The sequence below is a fragment of the Pleuronectes platessa genome, chromosome 9, assembly GCF_947347685.1.
Source record: "Pleuronectes platessa chromosome 9, fPlePla1.1, whole genome shotgun sequence".
Lineage (NCBI taxonomy): Eukaryota > Metazoa > Chordata > Actinopteri > Pleuronectiformes > Pleuronectidae > Pleuronectes > Pleuronectes platessa.
In genome coordinates this window covers 28,096,308-28,108,473 of record NC_070634.1, presented here as the reverse complement: position 1 = coordinate 28,108,473, position 12,166 = coordinate 28,096,308, and the positions used below count along the sequence as shown (strand labels likewise).

Genomic DNA, 12,166 nt, shown 5'->3' with positions numbered 1-12,166 from the left:
CAGTGGAAGTGTTCTGCTGCGTCTTGTCATTTTAATCTGAAGGTATTTCCTGTCCTCAGCAGCAGCAGCTCCACAACCACATGATCCTGATCCACGTTCTGGATCCACAGTTTACATCTGATCCACAGTCAAGTTCTGATACTGGTTCTGGTCCGAGTTCTGGAGAGTTGCCAGTAAAAGGCAGACTAATAACCAACTTTGTGTAAAATCAAATAATAATCTGGATCTGAATCTGAATCTGGATCTGAATCTGAATCTGGATCTGAATCTGGGTCTGAATCTGAATCTGGATCTGAATCTGGGTCTGAATCTGGATCTGGATCTGGATCTGGTCTGTAACACATGAAAAAACACAAACGTACGTTTGATTGACTGCTTCCGCCTAACATTGTGTTGTCATGGTGACCTGCATCATGAATTTAAAAGGTCACAATGTGACGACAGTTCCCCCTGCTGGTCACACAGAGCTCTGACTCCCCCTGCTGGTCACACAGAGCTCTGACTCCCCCTGCTGGTCACAAAGAGCTCTGACTCCCTCTGCTGGTCACACAGAGCTCTGACTCCCTCTGCTGGTCACACAGAGCTCTGACTCCCCCTGCTGGTGACAGAGAGCTCTGACTCCCCCTGCTGGTGACACAGAGCTCTGACTCCCCCTGCTGGTCACACAGAGCTCTGACTCCCCCTGCTGGTCACAAAGAGCTCTGACTCCCCCTGCTGGTCACACAGAGCTCCGACTCCCCCTGCTGGTCACACAGAGCTCTGACTCCCCCTGCTGGTCACACAGAGCTCCGACTCCCCCTGCTGGTCACACAGAGCTCCGACTCCCCCTGCTGGTCACACAGAGCTCTGACTCCCCCTGCTGGTCACACAGAGCTCTGACTCCCCCTGCTGGTGACAAAGAGCTCTGACTCCCCCTGCTGGTCACACAGAGCTCTGACTCCCCCTGCAGGTCACACAGAGCTCTGACTCCCCCTGCTGGTGACACAGAGCTCTGACTCCCCCTGCTGGTGACAAAGAGCTCTGACTCCCTCTGCTGGTCACACAGACCTCTGAGTCCCCCTGCTGGTCACAAAGAGCTCTGACTCCCCCTGCTGGTCACACAGAGCTCTGACTCCCCCTGCTGGTCACACAGAGCTCTGACTCCCCCTGCTGGTCACACAGAGCTCTGACTCCCTCTGCTGGTCACACAGAGCTCTGAGTCCCCCTGCTGGTCACACAGAGCTCCGACTCCCCCTGCTGGTGACAAAGAGCTCTGACTCCCTCTGCTGGTCACACAGAGCTCTGACTCCCCCTGCTGGTGACAAAGAGCTCCGACTCCCCCTGCTGGTCACACAGAGCTCCGACTCCCCCTGCTGGTCACACAGAGCTCCGACTCCCCCTGCTGGTCACACAGAGCTCTGACTCCCCCTGCTGGTCACACAGAGCTCTGACTCCTCCTGCAGGTCACACAGAGCTCTGACTCCCCCGGCTGGTCACACAGAGCTCTGACTCCCCCTGCTGGTCACAAAGAGCTCTGACTCCCCCTGCTGGTCACACAGAGCTCCGACTCCCCCTGCTGGTGACAAAGAGCTCCGACTCCCCCTGCTGGTCACACAGAGCTCCGACTCCCCCTGCTGGTCACACAGAGCTCTGACTCCTCCTGCAGGTCACACAGAGCTCTGACTCCCCCTGCTGGTGACACAGAGCTCTGACTCCCCCTGCTGGTGACAAAGAGCTCTGACTCCCTCTGCTGGTCACACAGAGCTCTGAGTCCCCCTGCTGGTCACACAGAGCTCCGACTCCCCCTGCTGGTGACAAAGAGCTCTGACTCCCCCTGCTGGTGACAAAGAGCTCTGACTCCCCCTGCTGGTCACACAGAGCTCCGACTCCCCCTGCTGGTGACAAAGAGCTCCGACTCCCCCTGCTGGTGACAAAGAGCTCCGACTCCCCCTGCTGGTGACAAAGAGCTCCGACTCCCCCTGCTGGTCACACAGAGCTCCGACTCCCCCTGCTGGTCACACAGAGCTCTGACTCCCCCTGCTGGTCACACAGAGCTCTGACTCCCCCTGCTGGTCACACAGAGCTCTGACTCCCCCTGCTGGTGACACAGAGCTCTGACTCCCCCTGCTGGTGACAAAGAGCTCTGACTCCCTCTGCTGGTCACACAGACCTCTGAGTCCCCCTGCTGGTCACAAAGAGCTCTGACTCCCCCTGCTGGTCACACAGAGCTCTGACTCCCCCTGCTGGTCACACAGAGCTCTGACTCCCCCTGCTGGTCACACAGAGCTCTGACTCCCCCTGCTGGTCACAAAGAGCTCTGACTCCCCCTGCTGGTGACACAGAGCTCCGACTCCCTCTGCTGGTCACACAGAGCTCTGAGTCCCCCTGCTGGTCACACAGAGCTCCGACTCCCCCTGCTGGTGACAAAGAGCTCTGACTCCCTCTGCTGGTCACACAGAGCTCTGACTCCCCCTGCTGGTGACAAAGAGCTCCGACTCCCCCTGCTGGTCACACAGAGCTCCGACTCCCCCTGCTGGTCACACAGAGCTCCGACTCCCCCTGCTGGTCACACAGAGCTCTGACTCCCCCTGCTGGTCACACAGAGCTCTGACTCCTCCTGCAGGTCACACAGAGCTCTGACTCCCCCGGCTGGTCACACAGAGCTCTGACTCCCCCTGCTGGTCACAAAGAGCTCTGACTCCCCCTGCTGGTCACACAGAGCTCCGACTCCCCCTGCTGGTGACAAAGAGCTCCGACTCCCCCTGCTGGTCACACAGAGCTCCGACTCCCCCTGCTGGTCACACAGAGCTCCGACTCCCCCTGCTGGTCACACAGAGCTCTGACTCCTCCTGCAGGTCACACAGAGCTCTGACTCCCCCTGCTGGTGACACAGAGCTCTGACTCCCCCTGCTGGTGACAAAGAGCTCTGACTCCCTCTGCTGGTCACACAGAGCTCTGAGTCCCCCTGCTGGTCACACAGAGCTCCGACTCCCCCTGCTGGTGACAAAGAGCTCTGACTCCCCCTGCTGGTGACAAAGAGCTCTGACTCCCCCTGCTGGTCACACAGAGCTCCGACTCCCCCTGCTGGTGACAAAGAGCTCCGACTCCCCCTGCTGGTGACAAAGAGCTCCGACTCCCCCTGCTGGTGACAAAGAGCTCCGACTCCCCCTGCTGGTCACACAGAGCTCTGACTCCCCCTGCTGGTCACAAAGAGCTCTGACTCCCCCTGCTGGTCAAACAGAGCTCTGACTCCCCCTGCTGGTCACACAGAGCTCTGACTCCCCCTGCTGGTCACAAAGAGCTCTGACTCCCCCTGCAGGTCACACAGAGCTCTGACTCCCCCTGCTGGTCACACAGAGCTCTGACTCCCCCTGCTGGTCACACAGAGCTCTGACTCCCCCTGCTGGTCACACAGAGCTCTGACTCCCCCTGCTGGTCACACAGAGCTCTGACTCCCCCTGCTGGTCACAAAGAGCTCTGACTCCCCCTGCTGGTCACACAGAGCTCTGACTCCCCCTGCTGGTCACACAGAGCTCTGACTCCAGTTTCCCTGTTTCAGTTTAAACTAAAATGTCTGTTATTCATATAAATATAATAATAATAAAACAACATGGCTGCCTCGTCCCATAAAACAAGATGTTACAAAGTTTATATAGTTAGTAGTTCATTGGTAAGTAGTCAGTAGCTGGTTAGTCAGTGGTTAGTCGGTAGTTAGTCAGTAGCATCAGCTGTTTGAGAATAGGAAAGGTTTTCCATGCCTTTATTGTGAAATGCGAGTGAACCGGAAGTTGTGAGTTAGCTTGCTGTAGCTAGGCACAGCAGTGTGTGTGTGTGTGTGTTGTGTGTGTGTGTGTGTGTCCAGGTGCGAACATGTTACCTTTATCTGTCAAAGACGACGAGTACAAACCCACGAAGTTGAACCTGCTAGTGAAGCTGTCAGGATGGTTCAGGTAAACTCAACCTGCTAACATGCTAACTCTGCTAACATGCTAACTCTGCTAACTGTGCTGACGCTACAGCCACCGTTAGCCGGATGCTAGCCGGCTAGCCTCGGTCAGACCGTGGATCAGTGAAATGATGGTGTCGGTGGTGACTGTCGGTCATTGGCGGGCTGACGTGTGCCACTGTGGCGGGGCTGAGGTCCGCTGAGTCCCGGTGTGAGTCCCGGGCTGCGGCTGACGGAGCTCTGTTGTTTCAGGTCGATCCTGGCGGATAAAACCTCCCGGAACTTGTTCTCCTTCCTCTGCCTCAACCTCTCCTTCGCCTTCGTGGAGCTCTCCTACGGCGTCTGGAGCAACAGGTAGGCCGAAGGAGGCGAGGGCTGCCCGGCGTCAGGCCGGCGGCTGCTCCGGAGATGCCACGTATGTGTTACTGTGTGTCGGTTGTGTGTGACGTGTGTGTTGTGTGTGTGTCTGGCGTTTGTTTTGTGTGTGATTTTTTTGTCTCTGATGTGTGTTGTGTTTGACGTGTGTTGTGTGTATCTGATGCTTTTTGTCTGATGTGTTTTGTTTCTGACGTGTGTTGTGTGTTTTGTGTCTGACGTGTGTGTTGTGTGTCTGCAGTTTAGGTCTGATCTCCGACTCCTTCCACATGTTCTTCGACTGCACGGCTCTGCTCGCAGGTCTCGCAGCCTCCGTCATCTCCAGGTGGAGATGTAACGACAACTTCTCCTACGGGTCAGACACAACATAGATACACAACACAGACACACTAAAACATCTCCAGGTGGAGATGTCATGACAACTTCCCCTATGGGTCAGACACACAGGCACAGCATTGACTTGTGTTGTGTGTCTCTGTGCGTTACAGTTATGTCAGAGCTGAGGTGTTAGCCGGCTTCGTCAACGGACTCTTCCTCATCTTCACAGCGTTTTTCATCTTCTCTGAGGGAGTGGAGGTAACACACACACAGACACACCTATATACACACAGACACACGTATATACACACAGACACACACAAACTCAGTTTGAACCTGTCTGTCTGTCAGAGAGCCCTGGAACCTCCAGACGTTCATCATGACCGTTTACTTCCTGTGTCCATCGCTGGTCTCCTGGTGAACCTGGTCGGGATCTTTGTGTTCCAACACGGAGGACACGGACACTCTCATGGGGAAGAAGGTAAGTGCTGGAGAACCTCACTCTGTGGAACCACCCTGCAGAACCATGGTTCTCTAATCACTTCTCTCTCAGGTCACGGTCACAGTCACTCTTCGTTTAACGGCAGTCTGAATCACGGACACAGTCACGGAGGACACAACCACCAGAGCAAAACTTCTGACTGGCATGGACATGAAGGACATGGACATGAAGGACATGGAGGACATGGACATGAAGGACATGGACATGAAGGACATGGACATGAAGGACATGGAGGACACAGTCATGACGGTCACGGACACAGCCATGAGGAATCACACAGTCCCAGTGAGTTAACACCAGGCGTGTGTGTGTGTGTGTGGTCTAGAGTATTCCTACAACAACAAAACTAAATGTTGTGGGTTTTACTGTGAATCTTCATAAAGAAACAATTCAGGAAAGAGAAGCGTCCGTGTCGCTTCAATAACAAAGGTCATGTACACAACTTGTTCAGGACACGGCACCGTTGAGGTTGGTTGGGGTTCGAGATTTGTTAGAGACCTAATATTCATTGTCATAATCGTCCATCATGATGATGATGTTCTTTCTTTCAGATGAACTGCTGCGCCCCCTGGGGAGCGGCTCCAGTAAACAGATCCTGCAGGGTGAGACACACACACACACACACACACACACACACACACACACACACACACACACACAATCTGTGACGACTTTAAAGGGAAACTTCACTCATGATCTCCTCAGCACTATGATGGGGGGGGGTAGAGTCCATGAAACACTTTTGGAGTTTCAGGTGTAAACAATGTTGCAGCAGAATCCAACACAACTGAAGTCGACAGTGACCAAAGCTTCAGACATAATAAAACACAACATGCCTCCATGCTGCTCCTGTGATGTCATCAAACTAGAAACAATAAAGATGTTTTATTGTGACAAAGTTATTCTAATAGTCACACAAAAAGAACACATCCAACACAAAGGGTTTCTGCGTAAATGTAAACAAAGTGCTAATTCAACCTGAAATCGATTAGTAAATCAGCCCCTTGTTGTGTAAGAACACAACAATCAAGTGACCGTCCACTTCGCTGGTGTTAAGAGTATTTATATGTTCTATAAACAACTTTATGATCCCAGTGTAGATCAGACAACACAAAACAGTCATGTTTGACCTCACAGCTTTTAAAGGGTTAGGGTCACATGATGATGTCAGGGGAGGAACAGGTCCGTTTTCCATACATTCAGTTTGTTCAACTTTATTTAGAAACTTGAGAACATCAGTTTTCTTCAAACTAAAATAAAATGATGTAACTTGACTCTGCCACCGGGGGGCACTCACGCACAGCACAGTGAAAACCACATGTCATAGACATTCACACGTTGTGTGTGTGTGTGTGTGTGTGTGTGTGTGTGTGTGTGTGTGTGTGTGTGTGTGTGTGTGTGTGTGTGTGTGTGTGTGTGTGTGTGTGTGTGTGTGTGTGTGTGTGTGTGTGTGTGTGTGTGTGTGTGTGTGTGTGTGTGTGTGTGTGTGTGTGTGTGTGTGTCAGGCGTTCTGCTGCACATCATCGCTGACACGCTGGGCAGCGTGGGTGTGATCATCTCTGCTCTGCTGATGCAGAAATACAACCTGATGATCGCTGATCCCATCTGCTCCATGTTGATCTCCATCCTCATCGGAGTCAGGTGACCAACACAAACACACATGAGAAATAATTCATACTTGGTCTCACACACAGCATCATAACCTCACACACACAAAGCTCAGAGTCACAACAGATGCTGATGGAACTGAACACATCAACAGTATCAGTGACTAGAACCTCAAAGAACCTTAAACTCCTGACGGTGAACCACTACATGTCTAACTCTCTGCTGCCTTCAGGGACCAGTAGAACATCAGAAACCTTTATTATCCAATACTTGAATCAACTTAAGGATCCTTGAACAATTTCACTGAGCGTTAGAACTTCTTAAATAACAAAAGGACGGAACCGATCAGACAGGACCTTGAACTAACCGCTCTGACGGGTCGTCTGTCCGGTTCCTCAGAACTGACCTAGAACCAGCGTATCCAGATAATCCATTAAAACCCTGATGCAGACAAAAATGTTTCCAGTCATGTGAAGAATGTTCCGACATTTAACGTTTCCAGTGAAACCACCGGTATGAACTGGAACCAGTCCTGGACTCGTCCTTGTGATGTAAATGCAGTGGTCAGATTTCCCAGAAGCCCTGGTGATAAATGCCGATGTGGTTTTAATTGGCTGGACGTGAACGCAGTGAGAGAGCAGCGCTGTGGTCAGTGAGGCCACCGCAGGCATCAGGTTCCTGCAGCTGGAGACGCTTCAGAACAAACTAAGTGTTCCACAGAAACACGTCTGTACAGTTACAATGTTTGTGTGTATATATATATATATATATATATATTGTGATCTCTGACCCTCAGCGTGGTGCCCTTGTTGAAGGAGTCCATCGAGATCCTGATGCAGAGAACGCCTCCGTCCCTGGAGCACGTCCTGCCAGAGTGTTACCAAAGGGTGAGCACCACCACCCCCGCTGCAGGTCGGGGTCTGTGCTTTCCAATGTTCAATGACATCAACTCAACCAGGTCCTGGTGTGTTGTGTTCAGGTGCAGCAGCTGCAGGGAGTGTACAACCTGCAGGAGCCTCACTTCTGGACCCTGTGTACTGACGTTTACATCGGGACATTGAAGCTGCTGGTCGCCCCCGACGCAGACACCCGCTGGATCCAGAGCCAGACTCATCACATCTTCACACAGGTCCCTGAACTCACCATGCATTAACACAGGCACCTTATGGTCTTATTAAGTGCATTTACAGTAGTATGTATTGTGTATTTCCTGTAAATTTAAAGTCTCCTGATGTCGTCTGTCCGCAGGCCGGTGTCCGACAGCTCTACGTTCAGATTGACGTGGCGGTGATGTAAGCTCCGCCTTTTCTTTGAAACTGGGACCAATCACATTCATCTGCTGGTGCAGGTGCCCCCCCCACAAACCGAGACCGGGGGTTGGGGTTAGTGGTAAGGGGGGGTGGCCGTGAGAACTTATGAACTCTACAAGCCCCCCCACATTTTTTACTGTGATCCCGCCCTCAAGTGCCTTCTTTATGAATCAGAGACAATCTGAGACGCCGCCCCTTCTGATATCATTGCAGGGACCACACCGCTGCCATCTCATTGGTCCGTGGTGAGTGTGATGTCACTCTTGTTTTTAATGTGCCAAGTCATGTGACGGTTTCTTCTTTCAACTGTAATAGTATAATAAAAATAATTCACTTTATCTGATTATTGATCTGCAGCTTCAGTTCACCTGAACAGATTCAATCTGTGATGTCACATGTAATGACATCATCACTATCATAATAAATTCATCGATCTGATCAGAAGAAGAGTGACAACCTTTTTATTGATCAGTTTAAAAAAACATCGAGCACTTAAAACCAGTTTGTTTAATTTAATAAAATTCATGAAATCAATATAAATGTTAACCTCAATTTAATCAAGTTTAACTGAATCAAGCACATTTTTACATCAACAGTTTGTATCAGGACAAAAACAGGATTTCAGTATGAGGGTCCTCTGATGTGTGTTATGAGGTGAACGTGGAGCTGTCAATCATGCGCAGGTGCTGCAGTGCGCTTGGTTCTGCGTTCACTCGCAGCATGTCCACTTCCAGTGGGTGGAGTCGACCTGTGACGACCAGCGAGTGGAGCGGAGCGCCGAGGTCACATGACACCAGCTGACGTAACGTCGCCACACGAATTACCTGGTCGTCAGCGCCGAGTCGGGCCACGCCCACACACACAGTGTCCTCGGTCACACCTGGAGAGAGGACACGTTAATGGACCATTTCATTTGAGGGATTGGTCCCTAATGTATGTGTATTTCCATGTCCTCTGGAGATCCTCCTCTGATTGGCTAACTGCACTTGAGTGACACGCAACCAGGCCTAACTGTGTGGTTAGCGCCTGTTAGCTAACAAGCTGCTAGCTTAGCATCATGTCAGCTTGGTGTTCCGGCTGGGTGGGGCTGAGAGACCAGTGCGATCCCGTAGGACTCATTGGGGGGGGGGGGGGGGGGGGGGGGGGGGTCAAACCAGACGTTTCATACTGAGGCCCCCTACTGGCCCCTTCAAGTCAATACAGATAGCAAAAGCCCAAAAAACTTATTTTAAACAATCTGGGCCCTTTAACAAATGCCAACAAACATTAGCTTGTTAAATTGTGTCTGAAACTAAAGTCTTGAAAAGAAAAAAGTTCAATAGAAAAAAATAAAGGTTGTGTAATGTTTGCAAGTTTTGAATGTCACCAAAATCTTCAAAATATTTTTTGGACTCAATGTGTGGACAGGTGTCACTCACCGATCTCCTCGCCCTCCCCCCTCCTCCTCTGGATGATCTGGATCAGCTGATCTGAGGCCTGCGCCACCGTCATGAAACGAGGAGCCTCGTAGATTTTCTTTCCTCTGAAATCATATCACAGATTAACCAATCACAATAATAATAGACTAATCCTTAATTATTTATCATTTGAAGACCATGAAACCATGGTCGGGTTCTTACCTCATCATGTTCTCAACACTCTGCTCTTTCACTTTGATATCTGTCAATCAAAGCATCACAATCAGTTTAATGCTTTGACTAAACGACGACACAAAGAAAACACAGGACGTGGAGAGTACGTGTCTTCAGGTTCAGAGCGTCACATGACACACGAGCCCTCCTGAACATGGACGTTGATCTAAAGAGGCAGTTTGTTAAACGCTGTGATAAGCGAGGAGACAAAGATGATGTGTGAGTGTGAGTGAGTGAGTGTGAGTGTGTGCGTGTGTGTGTGAGAGTCTCACCCAGCAGACAGAGTGTGTGAAGTCCAGCGTTTCTGTTTTTGCAGATTTTGTCGTAGAAACTCTCTGGTCTCCACGTCTCCGTCCAAAACACCAACGACACCGTCTCCCCAAAATTATACAGCTGACTCACAAACACACATTTACACACAGACAGAGAGACACACACACACACACACACACAAAGAGTAAGTATTATCTGTCTGACAGGTGTGGGGGGTGTATACATGTCCACTGACAGCACGGGATGATGGGATTGATGCACACACCACTCATTTACATACCCCACCCCCTCATTAACATATTAACGACCTCCCAGGGGACAACTGTTAGCGTTAATGCTAATCTGTTGGTGGGGGCGGTTGCAGCTGGGTCCTGTTCACTGATTGGCTGGTTTGACAGGTCAGTAATTGATGAGGTCACATGACGATTCATCAGCACCTGTTTCTCTTCAGCCCTGAGCTTCGACTGTCAGGCAGCACACAAACTACACGACAGGACGTGATGTCACTTCCTGTCAACCAGGAAGTGACATCAAACCTTTGCATCTGTGGTCATGACGATGATTTTAGATGACAGCACAGACGCTGTGACATCATCTCAGCCTGTGAGACTACGCTCAGGGGGAACTTGTTCCAGGTACCTGCAGCCCACAGCAGCCCACAGCATTCATGATGGAGGCGTTGTGGATGACTTTATATGGTATCCCAGCATTCACTGCTCTCAGGACCAGGTCACTGTGGGTGGTGGCTCTGCAGAAACAAACACGTCACATGACATGTAAACAGGAAGTAGATGGTCTCCTCTGCAGCTGGTTGCTTAGTAACAAACTCCTCTGGAGACTCACCCGAAGGGGTCGCCCACGACCAGGAAGCCCACGTCCTCCACATCAGCTCCTCTCAGGATCTCATCTGCTCCCTGCTCCACCAGGTCCCGGTCCGCCAGGATCAGCTGCTTCCCATAGAGCTGCTCCTGAGGATCATCACACACAGGATCCATCACACACCTATCGATCCAGTTTGATCCAGTTTGGTGGATTCTATATCGTGAGGGCTGATCGTAGTGGTAATGGAGGATCCTGTGTCGCGTTGGCGTCAGATAATGGTGGTGGACCAGGACCAAGCAGCTGATGATGGATCCTAACTGGCGGCAGTGGACAGTGACTGTGGACTATAGTGGATCTGGTCTTGCTGGTGGATCATGATCTTGCTGGTTACTGACCAGAGACTATGATGCAGCAGGACTGATTGACATATAGTATTGAAGTTATCCTTCAAGATGTTTCCCTCATCAATGCTGCTAACAACTTTAATCCTGATGATGTTTCCTTCACTTGACATCTGTTGACTTGTGTCCGTCCTGGGAGACGGGTCCTCACATGTGTCTCTGAGGTTTCTATGTGTTTGTACCTGTTAAGAGGTTTTTAGTAGTTTGTCCTGACTCTTGTTGAAGGTGAAGGACAGAGGATGTCTCACCATGTTAAAGCCTATGAGACGAATTGTGAATATGGGCCATACAAATAAAATTACACACACACACACACACACACACACACACACACACACACACACACACACACACACACACACACACACACACACACACACACACACACACACACACACACACACACACACACACACACACACACACACACACACACACACACACACACACACACACATTAGCAGTGTAGATGCTAACACTGAAGCTAACACGCACCAGCGCCTCCTTCCCTCCGGTCAGGACCGAGGTGTAGTCCTCCAGATAGACCCGGGAGCAGCTCTTCACCGCCCGCAGACCTTTCACCGTGATGTCCGCGGCGTCTCCCAGGCCCAGGCCGATCAGATACAACATGCTGCGGGTTCCAGAGCCGCGGACACTCCGCCGCGTCACCGGAGCAGATTTACAACTTCACGCCACTTTGTTTTCCTACTGTCTCGTGTTCGTCCACAGACGGAATACGGCATGACGTAAAGTCTTGACTGTTCACGACCGCTGGCGCCGCGATACGTTCTGCCCATGCGCCAACACGTATTAAAAAAATATTCAGTTCTGATCGATTCTGTGTGAAGATAAAATTACCTTAAATATTTTTTCATAAAACAACTTGACACCATCTTTGTTTCGAAGATTATATATATCCGGTCTCTCTCTCCTCTTCTCCCCATTCCCCTGCTCTCTCCTCCCAGTCGAGGCAGAGCCCCCCCCCCCCCACACACACATTG

General features: G+C 51.0%; 2 protein-coding genes across 2 annotated transcripts; one reads left to right on the top strand and one right to left on the bottom strand.

The window, feature by feature from the left end:
- Positions 1-3,737: 3,737 nt before the first annotated feature.
- slc30a7 (solute carrier family 30 member 7) lies at positions 3,738-8,376 on the top strand. Its single transcript, XM_053430433.1, has 11 exons — positions 3,738-3,929; positions 4,178-4,279; positions 4,542-4,655; positions 4,789-4,876; positions 4,970-5,099; positions 5,172-5,405; positions 5,672-5,722; positions 6,626-6,761; positions 7,525-7,615; positions 7,708-7,857; positions 7,977-8,376. The coding sequence occupies exons 1-11, from the start codon at positions 3,850-3,852 to the stop codon at positions 8,022-8,024; spliced, it is 1,224 nt and encodes a 407-aa protein (XP_053286408.1). The 5' UTR covers positions 3,738-3,849; the 3' UTR covers positions 8,025-8,376.
- Positions 8,377-8,483: 107 nt separating this feature from the next.
- On the bottom strand, positions 8,484-11,992 carry dph5 (diphthamide biosynthesis 5). Its single transcript, XM_053430434.1, has 7 exons — positions 11,661-11,992; positions 10,786-10,910; positions 10,582-10,690; positions 9,942-10,062; positions 9,658-9,697; positions 9,457-9,560; positions 8,484-8,918 (listed from the first exon to the last, which is right to left on the bottom strand). The coding sequence occupies exons 1-7, from the start codon at positions 11,793-11,795 to the stop codon at positions 8,686-8,688; spliced, it is 867 nt and encodes a 288-aa protein (XP_053286409.1). The 5' UTR covers positions 11,796-11,992; the 3' UTR covers positions 8,484-8,685.
- Between the last annotated feature and the right edge of the window lie 174 nt (positions 11,993-12,166).